The sequence below is a fragment of the Dinoponera quadriceps genome, unplaced genomic scaffold, assembly GCF_001313825.1.
Source record: "Dinoponera quadriceps isolate SergipeBrazil2010 unplaced genomic scaffold, ASM131382v1 scaffold2305, whole genome shotgun sequence".
NCBI classification, from domain to species: domain Eukaryota; kingdom Metazoa; phylum Arthropoda; class Insecta; order Hymenoptera; family Formicidae; genus Dinoponera; species Dinoponera quadriceps.
Window position 1 is genome coordinate 581,872 of NW_014556411.1, and position 14,474 is coordinate 596,345.

The window sequence follows — 14,474 nt, forward strand, 5'->3', positions numbered from 1 at the left end:
ATACGCGCATATGTACGCGTGGAAGCAAACGCGTTATCGGCTTGGATGAATGCGAGACTCTTGCGATATTACGATCTAACGTCGAGAGAACTACGGGAAGTTGAACATTGAGCGAAAAGTGATAATGCTCGCGCGAGAGAAATGATACCGTTTGTAGAACGGCGGCATTAATCAGATAGCATTTGCAGAATTTCTTTTTTTTTTTCAAAAAAAGTTACTGTATGTGTTGTGTGTGTGTGTACTGTCTACGTTATAAATACACGAGAACCTTTTATACCTGGCAGGAGTGAAAGCCTCACGCCGTATTGGCGAATCAGGTTTGTCATATTATGTATAGCGTCGCGTTTAACGTTGATATGTTATTACTTTCTAAATGACGGCGGAGCAATTCTATCAATACCTCGAGGCTATTCAGTCAAGTTGCGATGGCAGAAATAATAAAAGTCAACGATCAATAATTACACGATCGACGTACATTTGATCTTTGATTTTTTGCATGGAAAAACATTCCGAAATCTTCAAAATAACCGTTAAATCCGATAAGTATATTCGAGCTGATCCGATAAGTATAATCGAATATTGGAATTCATGAAAGAGAATTGCTTTGTTGCTCGGCTTGGTTGGATTACCGTACGATCAGACTTGAATAACGCTCGAGGAATATCGATAGATCGTCAGTGTATCGGTTGCACTTAACAAATATTTATCATCTCATACATATTTGAGGGTTTGGCGCGAATAACGGCGATCGTTAGCTGCTCCTATTTGTTGCGGACGTGCCGCAAACGTTACACATAATCAGGCCCCGAAGATCTCGCTGGAAGCGATTTGAGAAATTGTCACTGAGTGAATATCTTTGGAGAATTCGAAGAAGTTGGGCGTGGTCTCCGGCTTCCCGATGCGACCGATATTATTCCGTCCGTCCGGCGCTGGGGACAAGTGCAGGTGCGCTTGCAGGTAGCATCGTATCTCATGTCATACGGACGATACAGTCGAAAAATATAACACGATAAAGGAATGCGGTAATTCTTTCAACCGGAGGAGGATTTTAGGGTGTAATGTCGCGATCAATGCGAGTCGATAAAAGCGTCGTATAACGGTTTACGTAATTAGTACTTTGCGTAAATTTTTCATATTAATTGTGTAAATTAATTAATTAATTTTTTAATTTTTTGCCAGAATACATTGTAGGAAAAGGTTGTGAAGCACGAAAATTTCTCTCTAAATGTTTGATTATTCATAGGTAATTCTTGACTGATATAAAAATTGTTTTCATATTTTATTACATTGTGTAATATCGTGCACTTTATTGTAATAAAAATTGCTTTCAGACTATATATGTCTGTAATATATTAAAATGTTACATTATGCTCGACCTATCGTAGATTCAATTAAGCTTAATACCTTGAGGATCTAATAGATAGCTGTACCTATTGTAGATAACATCAATCAGCGATATTTAAAGATAATTTAAAACATTTCATTGAATATATTTAGACTTATTTCAAGTTTGTTTTAATATTCAACATTTTTCACGAATATAATATTAAAAAGAATAGTAGTGTCAATATCTAAGTAACATGTTAAAAGCAAATAATGAAATTTTTACGGAACCACGAAAATTTTACATTTTTACGAAATTTTGACTTGGAATATATATAAGGGATTATAAACAATTGAACTTATTAATATTTTCCAAGATATTTATTCCAACATAGATAATGGATAATAAGGGATAAGAAAGAAATGAAAACATATTTGATATAGCTAGATATGTGTGTGACTGGACACCGAGAAACTTAGAAAAGTCGCTTATATATCTCTGATTGTTCATATAACTATAAGAATAATAATATTAATAATATTAATAATAATTAGGCGATTACGGGAGATAACAAGGAATGTATTTATATACAAATATTGTAAATTAAGTATCTACAAAATTGGATTTGTCCTCCTTACATCTCACATTGGCGGGTGTAAAGAGTTAAAACAGTCATTACATGAAAATTATATATATGTATAATATCGCTTTTTAGGCTCTCGGTTAATTGCCAATTAAGGCGTATCATATAACGATGATATAAATAAGTATCTCGATATTTATATATAGGCACGCAATATTTCCTATTTTTTCTTCTGTTCATCACAGACCGATATATGCGTATATACACAAAAATCGGCTATCATATAACTACAGTTATGCTTGGTTATAATACCGTCTCATATGCATCGTGATAATCGTTCTAATGGAAGCACAACACAGTATACACACCATGAAACATTATCTTCATCTATGTGCGTTTGTATGATCAATCTAATCTCCCCGAACCAATCGCTGGAACAATGATTTAACTGTTAAATTAGACAGAAAATGCAAATTTTGTTCTTTCGATCGTAACCATAGGCCGAACGTGTTAAAGAAATACATATATCTGTTTATACTTGTATCGACATCTAATAATTATATCAATGTTTAATAATATTAAATTTAATTCTATTTTTTCATAACGAAGTTACACCCGTTTCGCTAGTTTACGGTTATAAAACAAGATCATTATATTTTTGGTTGACCCGTCAATCCCCGAAATCTTACTCTTGCTTACTCATATATAATTAACTCCTTGCAAAAGAAATCGCGAGTTGTTAGAATTATTATTGTCCCTGTCATGTAACTGTCGTAATATTAATAAATGTCTACATGTACCCACATGTATACGATGACATGATATAGTACTTTCGATAACATGCATAATACAATAGTTTGCGATACATACAGCACTTTGTCACTTATGGCTTATGTTTACGCGCGCATTGGCATTGAGCATATTAATTAACTCGATAAGAATATGAGCTTAGTAATTGTAAGTTATATATATATATATATATATACATATACATACATATATATACATATACATATACATACATATATATATATATATATATATATATATATATATATATNATCGCACTAATATACTCGTAATAACAAGAAGCTCTCTTTGTCATTACAAACAACTTGAGCCACGACGTGATTGCACGTCAAACGTCACCGAGATGCGCATACAAGAAGCGCTTTGTCTCAAATTATTTTCCGTCCATCGAGAATATAATAGAAACTAATGCCGATATATGTTCTACGATTTCTCAGATAAATATTTCCGCGGTCATCGACGCGTATTCCAATATCGTTCGCGTTTCGCTAATCAATTCAGCTAACCCGAGATATATCGAATAAGATTAAAACAGTCGGAATGTACATGCGAGGAAACATCGGAAATGCTGATCGCTTAAACTCTCATGAACTGCCTCTTACATCACTTTTCGCGATGCGTCTGTAAAAATGGCAAAATGAAGAAGTATGTATGCGTGTACGAGGTTATCGATGTGTCGCACCGATCGAACATATGGCAAACAAACGTATGAAAAATTTCTAGCGAGACGACAGAGGGGAGGGAGAACGGCAAGTCGAAAAGGAAAGTAAAACTATGTACAAAAGTACGTGAATTATATTATATAGCTAACGGATTTGATTTCTCTCGGCATCATTGATCCACGTAGCGCTATATAGATACATCTACATAAAACGTCATACAGATATCCGTAGAAAACGATATCACAATATCATGACGCGAAGGAATAAATTTACAATGAGATTGCGATACATTACGGGTAAGAGTTACTAATAACAAACTAGTGTAGCAACTAGTGTGCGCTGTAACATTATAATCGACGCATCCTTACAGTATTGTATTTTATTGCACGACGATACAAAAAGTACATTTCCAAGATTTCCCGTTAAGTTGTTAAAGCACTTTGTTTCGTACTATTATTACACTTATAGCTTTTTCCTTCGTCGCGAGTGTAAGTCGATAATCGGTCGGCGATCAGCTATGCGATCCGCGTGATCTTCGTCGGGAAGATCCAATTATCTTCTCATGCAACTATTTCAAGATTCCCAACCATCTTACACTCGTGCCGAGTAATGTTAACGATTATATAATACATACGCATTTTAAATATATGTTCCTACATCGGATTGATCGTTACGAGTCATATAGAGTCTTTAACACATAAATTACTATTTACAATCGTGCGATCTACAAATTCTGTCCCTTCGTTGATCGTTATTACGACAAAATATTTAAACCGTGGCACGACGCCACTGCAACTTTTCAGTAGCGAATCGTTTGGAACATCCTGTCAAGCCTTCATTCGTTTCAAATTCGCAGGACATTCCAAAGGTTTCGTAAAATTATCAGAAACGCGCTAAGCGGAGTAGCACGGATTATCCTTCTCGCGTTTCTCAAGAACATTCGCGTTACCTTCCGCATCTACCTCGAGGATAATCATGTTACTCCCCCGAATACGAGCGAGAAATTACAAAAATATACCGCGAACCGTCACGTGCATTTACACGAGACATCACAATAACGGACGGAGATGAATCTCAGGAAACGCGGACGGAATTGCGCCGTCTAAATTACCCTTCTAAATGTACCTCCTAATCATCGGGACGGCTCAACCGTCCGTGTCGCGTGTCGATTTTCCTTTATCAAACGTAAACCTCGCCCCTCTTGCTGCCCGCGACGGTGGTCGTTGCGGACACGCTCGCGGACGACGTCGAAGACGCCGAGCCGAAGCCGCTCGAGAGCGACGCGTTCGTGCACGAGACGCTGCTGATTTTCCTCGAGGCGTCCTGTGCCCTCTGAGTGGGCCTGGACAAGTCGTGACCGAAGCTACTGGTCCGTGGTCGGATGCCCGCCGAGTGACCGCCGGCCAGCTTGTCCACGTCAACCAGCCCGTTCTGCTTACTCGACACGGAGGCCGTTCGAGTTTCTCGCGGCTGCAATCCCGGCGATTGCGGCAACGATATACTCCGGTCGTCCCGCGGCTGCAGGACCGGCGGCCCGGGCAAGGATGCCGATCGTCTACCTCGCGCGTCCGCGGCTGTGCCGCTGCTCGGCGCGGGCACGCCGGCGGTGACCATGTAGCCGAGTTTCTCCGGTCTCATGAGGATCGGCGAGCGATCGTTGTAACCGCCGAAGGTGGGCGAGCTACCGTTGCTTCCGGTCGGGCTGTTGGTGTTGTCGATCAACGGCGTCGAACGGTCCTCTTGCCCGGTGATACTGCCGCTCCTGCTGCTGCCACTTCCGCTACCCTCCTCTTCGCTACTGTTGACCTCGGTCAACGTCGCCTGCACGATGTTGCCCGAATTATTGATGTGCGTGGCCGTCGTCGAAGTCGTCTTCATGAGACCCAGCTGCGTGAGGTGGCCCATGGCGACCGGCGTTAAAGTCACCGGCGTCATCAGGCCAGCGCTGGTCAGTGTCGGCGAGAGCACGGCTTGCGCGAGGGCCGCCGCGCCGGACTTGCCGGACGCGGGTGTGCCTTCGGTTTCTTGTATAGGCGACAGGACTACCACCGACAGGTCGGTCGGATAGTGACCGTTCGTTGGTATCACGCCCACCACGCCCGCGCCGATGTTCGCCGCGTTCGTCGCCGACAATGCCAACCGCTGCTCACGGTCGACCACCTCCTTCGTCACGTCCGGAGTCGGTATGCGCGGCCTGTTCTTCAGCGACACCGGCACCGAGTTCAGCTTCGTCATGGTGCCTGCAATTAGAAGCGGCCGTTAGAGTGACGCCTCGGCGCACCGGCTGGATTTCCGGATTCGGTACGCGATCCCCCCGAGGTCGCGCGTAGAAAATAGGTAATGACGTTGTCGATTAGACTAACGATCCTAACCGTTTCCCCGTTCGTCACAGCGCGCGGAAATGGCTTTCAGACCGTCGCACAGGGGACACATCTTTCGAGCTGCGAGCTGACGAGGATATAATTACGCGGATGCGATACGTTTCATACGCGTTTGTCTTTCCCCGTCGTAGATGGCGTGCGACGGGAGAAAAGGTAAAAAGAAGCACAAGGACTACTCCGTGGAGAGACTTTTCTCGTCGTCAAACGCGGCGAGATAATCGCGGAAATCGCTGAGGTCACGCAAGGTCAGCGCGTTGCGCAATCTTTCACATACGTGAACATGATGAAGGAAAAGCTCGTGATTCTCTACGAGACTTTCTTTCGACGATACACAGCCTATGACTCACGGCTAATCAATTCCTCGTCTGGTATCGCCCGCTCTACGCAAGAAACATGTTAATGAAATGAATGACTCGTATTAAATCCGAAGAATCAAAACAGTTGTGCTCTTATCCCCACGTATATCTAGCTGCGGGATTGAAAATAACTGTTTCATAAGATCATTTGAATCTCGCGTAGGTAAATTTGAAGCGGCATCGCACGGCCCCGTAGCACGTTGAAACGCGATTCACAACGCTATTTAAATATCCATCGTCGGGCAAAAACTTTTTTGTAAACAAACTAATTTGCACGAGCGGCACAGGGATAAAAGTTCAAGATGCGAGAGCAAATATAACTTGAACGTTTGCGTTACGTAACGACTCGGTTGTAAATATTATCGAAGCGCATAAGCAAATGTGATCGTTAATGCTGACGTGTAGTCATTAAGATAAAAGCAAACAAGCCTGGTGTGCGACAGTTTTCCATGTAACGCTAATTTACTTTTTACCGGGCTCCTCTTTCTTCGCGTCACCTCGGCAAACTTCTGAAAATGCCTTTTCAACGAAGACGGGTGTATACACACCTTGACGACCCATACGCTGACTGCGCACGCTCTTGCGTCCCACGAGACGATCGTAGAGCGACATTTTGAAGTTTGGATTGTTCGTTTGTGGGAGACCGGTCTCGGGGCTGCTGTACACGCTATTGTGGCGGTTTCGCGTGAAGAAACCACCACCGCTGCTGTACGTGGTCGAAGAGCTGCGTACCGAGCCCACCCGGGTGATCTGTCGTTGAAACCAGCCGTTCTTTTTCCGCTCGACCAACGGAGTGTCGACGCTTTCCTAAAACGCATGAAATATTCATAGTCGTTATTGTCGCGAAAGCGTGATCATTTAGAAAATTACGAGTCGCCGGAAAAGATTTGACTCCAAATTATCGTTCAAACTCCATAGAGGTAAATTTTTATGATTACGATTAAAAGCGCTGGTCATAGTTTATTGTTAACGAAAATCGCTGTAAAATTGGAGAATTATTTCAACATCACGCGTATATAGTAACATTCAACAGATATAATAATAATAATAATAATAAACGGGATGTTTCATGGATATATGGCTAAACTTTAGGAGCATATTCTGCTTATTTTAAGGATGAAAGAGGAATGAGAAATGAGAAAGGATTATATAAGCAATCGACATATACTCACGTAGTCGGCATACATGTCATCCTGATGAGCTTTACGGTGCTGCACGTGACTGTGAATCTGCGTGCCCAACATTACGTTCGCGTAAAGAGCGTCGCTATCTTTCACCTTGTAATGTTCCGCGGAGCCCTTCGGCTCTTCCTTACGATACTGCTCGCTAGCGACGGTGTACGGTAAGTCTTTGGGCACGACTTCGTCCCAATACTGATCTTTGAGCAATTCTGGATGTTCTTCATGCATCTCGTCGACGATCATGTAACCCGCCTATCATACGATACACGCGACACAAGATAAGAAAAAATACATTAGCATATAGATAGATGAAAAAGTCGAAGTGTATATGTGCATGCAAAAAAATTAATTTGCATATAGAAATTGCATATAGAAACATTTTAATTAATTTGCATATAGAAACATTTTAAATTCGAGTTACGCTACTATATTCCGCACAATACATTATACCTTCCGAGAAAATTCATAAATAACGACGTGACAGAATATTAAACACGTGGCCATAAAGTTATGAATTATAATTGCACGACATACCTTAATGTGTCTATCTATCAGCCAATTCAACTCGATATCGTCGTCGTCCTCGCCGAATGGATTAATCAACACCTCGGCAACTTTCAGCCATCCAACGTAAAAGCAAAACTGCAAAAACACAAAGGATAACAGTTTTCGACTTTACGCGGGAGAACTGCCAATGTCTGTGTTTGTAGATAATATCGTTTATTCTAATCACCTGTAGAGTCGTAAAAAACGGAAAATACATGTCCGGCTCCTCGTATTTTCCGGTACCTCCGGAATGTTCGACGAATTGTCTGCCAAGCAGAGCCGAGAAAAAGTAGGCATACAACGATAGTGTTACCACCTGAAATACATGTCGGGAGCTTCATGACAAGTTCTCGTTACATCACCGCTATTTAAAAAAAGCAGAGGGAGGAAGAAACGCAGCAATTAGAGAGCGGAATTTTTCTCTTTCGCGCGGACGAAACTGTCGCTTTTTGGAGAAAAGATCTCGTCAATTCCGTGTTACATAACGGGAACAATTAGCTCGGTTGTAATCCGTTTTAAAGCTCCGTCGCTCCGGCGAACGGAAGCGTGGTCGTGACAGACAACAATTAACTACTACCGGAAGTCCCGAGCTTCGCAAAGATATTTCCGCTGCTTCTCTTTCCGTCGCGTAAGTACAGGTAAACAGGTTTAATGAATGAACGAATATCAAGGTCGTCGCGAGTACCGCCTTTCTCACCGAAGGTTATCAGGAAGCGGTACGTTTATGCAAAAAATATAGCGCGACTTGCATAAAGAGCCAATGGATAAATCCGTTCGTAAAGCCTGGAACGCACTCTTCGGATTCACCCAAAATGCGAGATACTTCTCAGATGTAGCACGAAATCACTCCCGAAGGCGTGACGTATCGCGATAAAATTACTGTTCGACTCTCTTGTCGACCTTGACCATGCAACGCACATCGGCTCCGTGTTTCTTGCGCGATTCATTATCCGCGCATCCGCGCATTCGTCGATAAAAACTTCAAAAACGTCCGATGGATATTTTTTCAATTAATTCATTACAGCACGTGTGTGTTGATATAAATATGTCGTTGAACACGGTTAAGAAAAAGAGAGAGAGAGAGAGAGAAATAAAATATATGTATTAATAATGGTTCGAATTTTTACTTTCTTTCTTTTAAATACTTTCATTTGTACACTGATTTTATACTAAAATTGCAGTTACTAGGGAGAAAAAAATATTACAAATTGCAAAACGTTAAAACGCAGATTCGGATAAGATATATCGATCATTATTACAATACGCGACATCGTGGAATAATGCAGCGTTTTAAAATTTTCAGTCGAGGCGAGTGAGCAAAAACATTTACAGTGTAAATGCAGGCATGCGCAATAACAGCGAGTACGTATCCAAAACGGGTATTAATCTTCGACTGATGTATCATTACGCGGTGAATACTCCGCGGTCGTTATGCGTAATCTTGCGATTTCACGGAGTATGTCGAATCACGCTATCATCGTAAGAGAAATTTATATTACGATTTATACGTAAGAAAAAAAATACGTTCAACACATCGTTGCTTTGTCGGTTCTCCCAAAGCAAGGACAACTTGTGCGAGGGGTATAATTATTATGTAGTGATATCGATCAAATTTTATGACACCCCCCTCTCTTGATGCTCTGTTTTAAATATTAAGTATTGATTATTATCATTATCCGATAGAGCATCCAGAGTATCATAAATATGTCGTACATCTTGTAATAATTATACAACAGTATAATTAATATGTATCATAAATATGTCGTACATCTTGTAATAATTATACAGCGAAATTATGGTAAAATCATGAGATATACCGCCTGGTAATTTCTCGACTTGTAGGAAAGCGATAAAATTAATGTATTAGCAGCAGGCTAATATCTTTGTATTGAGATGATTTAGTGAAATGAATTTTCCACAACGATAAATCACAAGAGAAATGTTTTACAGTCTCTGTGATAGTAAAACACGAAACGTGCCGTAACGGAGATCGAGAGCGGCTTCGTGTCGCGTCACGTTCGCTCGGATTTGCGAAACGGCGCGGTCTTTCATTTCTCGAAAATAATGGCATTCGCAGCCGATGGTTAGAGGAGTTAGTTGATGGACAATTACAATTGCACAACGCATGTTAGCTAATTAGAGATGCAAAACACGTTTTTCCGGGAATGAATCCAGTTTAGTTTCGACGCGGCCTAGACATGTGATTTTGAATCCTTCGAGCGAATATGCAGAAACGTTTGAAAGCATAATCACGCGTGACGAAGAAAAAGATATAAGTGACATTGTCACGTAGGTGACAAATGGACTGATTATTCGACGTGTGACGCCATCGACGCGCGGATTTAGAAAATTGCTAAAGAGACACACTTCCACGTAATTTTAACCGGTCGACAACGTTAACGTGTGTTAATGTAACGGCAGCAGTAACACGATAATTACTGTGACTTTCACGTCATACGCGATGAATAATTACAGCGATCAAACCTCTGTATTACCAGTGAAATAGTTTATGGACGCAATTAGTATTTTTAATAAGCTAGAACGACAATAAGATACTAAGTCGACTGATTTGAAAGAAGACCGGACATCGTTTCAAGTAACGTTAGAAATAATTTGTCGTTGATGCGCGTTTTATACGGATGCTGATGAGCCTTTCTATTTATTTATCTGCAGCGCGATTCGATGTTACAAATTGCGGGTAAAAAGTAAATAATGCATTGGATGCAATTGACGAAGAATTATATAATAATGCGTCATGCTTCTAACGCTCAAGGCATGATAATGACGCATCCACCGGGGGACGATGAAGACGTTCACGTAACATATTCGATATCTGCCAATGACAAGTGGCGCTATCGACGTATAATTGCTCTTTCTACAATATCTACAATGAGACAAACGGAAGAGATTGTTTAAATAACATTTTCTCTCTCTTTCTCTCTCTCTCTCTCTGTCTCTTGTCCTTTGTTCGCATGCGGTGTGTGAAAAAGTACCATCAATAAAACCAATTATTTCACTTTTGTTATTCGTGAGATCGTCGCGAAGTTATTGCGCAACATCTACGAATCGCTATCTCGCAGATTTATTTCCCCTGTTTACCAATTCAATGCATTTTATCAATCAATCGAATCCAATTGATCAAGCAGCCAACACTCGTTGGTAAATTTATTGGCACCTGCCATCGATACATATTTATGAGGCGGCTTTAACGTATTTCGCGAGGCTTGGAGAGGGGGAGAGAGAGAGAGAACGCGGACGAATCTGCACGAATCGCTAACGCATCCAATCCCCGCAAACTCGCCACTCGGTTTCGCGCTGCGCGTAACAAACATGCTCACCTGAGTGTAGACTAGAGGAACGCAAACGGTATCGTAACCAATCAATGCGCCAAGCCTCTTCCGGATATCGCTGAGCTCGACGAGGAGAGTTTGCACCACCTGATCACTGGTGATCAGGGCCTCCTTCCTCGCCCTGTTGATGATGTTGGTCGCCCAAACGAGCGGCATCCAATACTTAGACATGGCCGCTTTTTTGTTCATCATCTCGAAAATCTTCTTCTCCGACTCCATCATCAGACCTGAGACAAACGAATTGTCGATCGGCGACGTAAGTTAAAACGTTTCGTTGTCCGCGCTACTTGATCGATGATAAAGGAGAAAAAACAAAATGGGAAACACTTCCGGGCGTCCTAGCGGCGAACTGTGTATTTAATTGCGAGAACTTTCCCCGCTCTGAGAAAAATTTTCTCGACGGGATACGCGCGCCTGGATATCGTAAATCGCGATCGATATCGCAGGACAGTAAGTCAGCGAGTCCGCGCTTGCAATGCTCGGCGATTCCGCGTTAATTAGCAAATCCATCAGCATGGTTCGTTAATCGGCAACGGATTATCAAATTATCAGCGTCTCTCACCGACTTTCTTCGCGGCGTGCAAGCTCTGACGCACGCGTCGTAAACGTTCTTCTCAGCTGAGCCGTTGGACTCGTACGCGAGACGGAACGAAGTTCTGAGCGCGCAAAACACGACGCGCGATGTATACTCGTCGTTCGCATAATAGTTTCCTCGTAGCCGAAGTGAAAAGGCCGTTCGAACAGATCCCGTTTATTTCTTCATTAGCCGTGCTTTACGTGAGCCAAATTTTTTTAGTTTTAAACATTACGTTTTGTATCTATCTGCATTGTTTAATCATGCGTCATTTTCGCACGAATAAATTAGCTGACTGTTCATAATTAGAGCGGAGAAACGGTTTTGTTGCCGGAATAGAAAATATTCTATCGAGTGGATTTGTTCTTAAATCATGTTAATTTGTTATTAGGACAAAAATCGTGTTTTTTTTACATTTACTAATTTGTTCGTACAGTAAAGTAATTTGTAGATTCAGCAAAATAACTCCACGATAGGCAATTAGTGCAACAAAATTAATGCTCTTAACGAATCGCTTTGCTGCACTGAGAGAAAATATTTAAAAATTTACTTATGGGGGAAGTATAAGGTTTATTTCACAAAAATAAGGTTTATTTCACAGAAATAAACCTTATATTCCAGAAAGAAATTTTTAAATATTTTGTTCTCAGTGTGTCTTCAAAGCGACTGACAAAGTTTGCTGCGACAGCATAAAATTTGCTGTATCAACAAATTATTCTTCTCCGCGATGGAGTAAGTTTATCGGACGAAAATACCGCGATCGTAACGAATGTCGAATATCGAATTTCTATCGGTTATTGCTTGTCGACGTTTCCACTTGAAGAAGACGTACATCATCTTCAAATGTAAATGCTTATGCGCTTCGCGGACAAGAATTTATGTCGAATCGACCAACGACAGGCTAAAATGAAAAGCGTAACCATGTTACGGAAGATACCCGGCGCATTCGCAGACGAAAGTCCGCCTCGTCGCGGGCAATTAATCGGAATTGCACGAAAAGTTACCTATTGTTTATTACCCGGTGAAATAACGATTGTGTAATCATTGCTACTAGTCACCTGTACCGAGCCTGTCATAAATATTGAACACGCGGCGCCGGTACGATCGCGGCCAGGAAGAATCGAAGCGGAAGATGAGCGTTTGATTAACCAACGGCGGGTCGCCTTCGTCGATGCCAGATAAGAAAAAACGTTAACAACATAACGTGTTTCACGAGCAAATTTATGTTTAAAACATAGCGGAGGTATCGCGATGGAGTCACCTAAACCGCAATTATACGATATTATGCAGATGTCCGGTTTCGTTCGCGCCGAATCTCAACGAGAGATCTTTCGTGAGCCGCGAGCCGACATCTTTCCAGTGAAAGCGTTTGGAATGGATTATTCGTATGCGCACTTTTGTGATTAGCGAACACTGCCGCGCATCATCCGGAAGTGTGCCAAGCGACGTTGAATAGATTTCTTGCTACGCTACTGCGATACTGTGAGTCGCCTGTTCTCTCGCCTCTTTTTTTTTCATTTTCACGTCAACAGATAAACTTCATCAATTATATAAAAGTTTTTTGCCGCGTGGCGATCGAAGTCTTTTATCCTGCGCGTTCCCCGCGCGAACGCAGCAGAACGTTCTTCGATCGAGCTGGTAAATCGCGAACTCCGTCGGGAGTGACTTTAACGATCGTAGTCGGAAATAAAAACCACTTGAAAAGTCACGACGACCGCGGCGTCCTAACTACCAGTTCAATTGGTATCCGATCAAGTAACGGGAACATCGTAATTTCTCTCCGAGATGTCTTTTTATCGCAAGAGCAGAAAAGGGTCGCACGAACGTGTAAAGATTAGCCGAGCCGAGATACGAAAAAAATGCGGCGCCTCGGCCGCAAACAGCTATCGAAATGACTCGCGGCGTCGCTCTGACGAGCAACGACGTCGGTCGAAGAAATCGTCTGCGGGATGAAAGAAGAAGCGGCAGTGGAAACACGCGGATTACTAATGACGGCACGCCAGGCCTCTTTTATTCAGCAGCCGTACGATAGTTGGATCGGGTACACACCCTTACGGTAAAAAGTCACACAGTCAGCCGTGCGCTCGATAGTAGTGTTTTGTGTGATTTATATGTCTTAACCACATAGCGTTAACATTCTTCATCTACGGCGGAATTATCGCTCTGCTTGTTTCTTTTGCGACGTACGCTCGCGTATATGCTCATAGCTTGTTATAGCGCACATATATACGCACTTGGGAAAAAGCGTATCATCGTGGTAACTGTAAAGCGTACGAGTTTTGTAGCATTAACGCATGCAGTTTAAGAAATTATTTAATAGTTGTTGCAACTAAATTTGGCTGGTATAGCGTAATGTAAACTAGTTATTGTAACCATTCAAATTTAGCTGGAATAGCTATAAAATGGTTTATTAAACTGTATATATTAATTCTGCGTGCAAAACTTATATACTTGTCACTTATGTTACTATTTTTTCCTCTGAATATGCGCGCTGAGAGATATATACTTAATATATATGTTAATTGTTGTCATTTCTCTGTTAACAAGTATCGCTTCTCGAGGATTGCATCTCATGTTATCCTGATCTCTCGGACATGTATTTTATAAATTGGAAGTCTATTTTAATGAAATAGTAGGATATTACGGGACGAATTTCGAACAATTAATTAAAATCTTCCATAAGATCTTCCATAAGATAATAAAAAAA

The 14,474-nt window shown here is 41.6% G+C and overlaps 1 protein-coding gene across 2 annotated transcripts in view; it reads right to left on the reverse strand.

Annotated features, from left to right (window-relative positions):
* Positions 1–2,978: 2,978 nt before the first annotated feature.
* The window catches only part of LOC106747346 (serine-rich adhesin for platelets), a 50,018-nt gene continuing 38,522 nt past the window's right edge, over positions 2,979–14,474 (reverse strand). For both annotated transcript variants that reach the window (XM_014624774.1, XM_014624775.1), the window contains 6 exons: positions 11,182–11,420; positions 8,031–8,159; positions 7,832–7,939; positions 7,289–7,549; positions 6,665–6,923; positions 2,979–5,619 (listed from right to left, as the gene is read on the reverse strand). In XM_014624774.1, the coding sequence (XP_014480260.1) occupies positions 4,559–5,619; positions 6,665–6,923; positions 7,289–7,549; positions 7,832–7,939; positions 8,031–8,159; positions 11,182–11,420 (2,057 nt within the window). In that variant the 3' untranslated portion in view covers positions 2,979–4,558. The remainder of the gene's footprint in view (positions 5,620–6,664; positions 6,924–7,288; positions 7,550–7,831; positions 7,940–8,030; positions 8,160–11,181; positions 11,421–14,474) is intronic.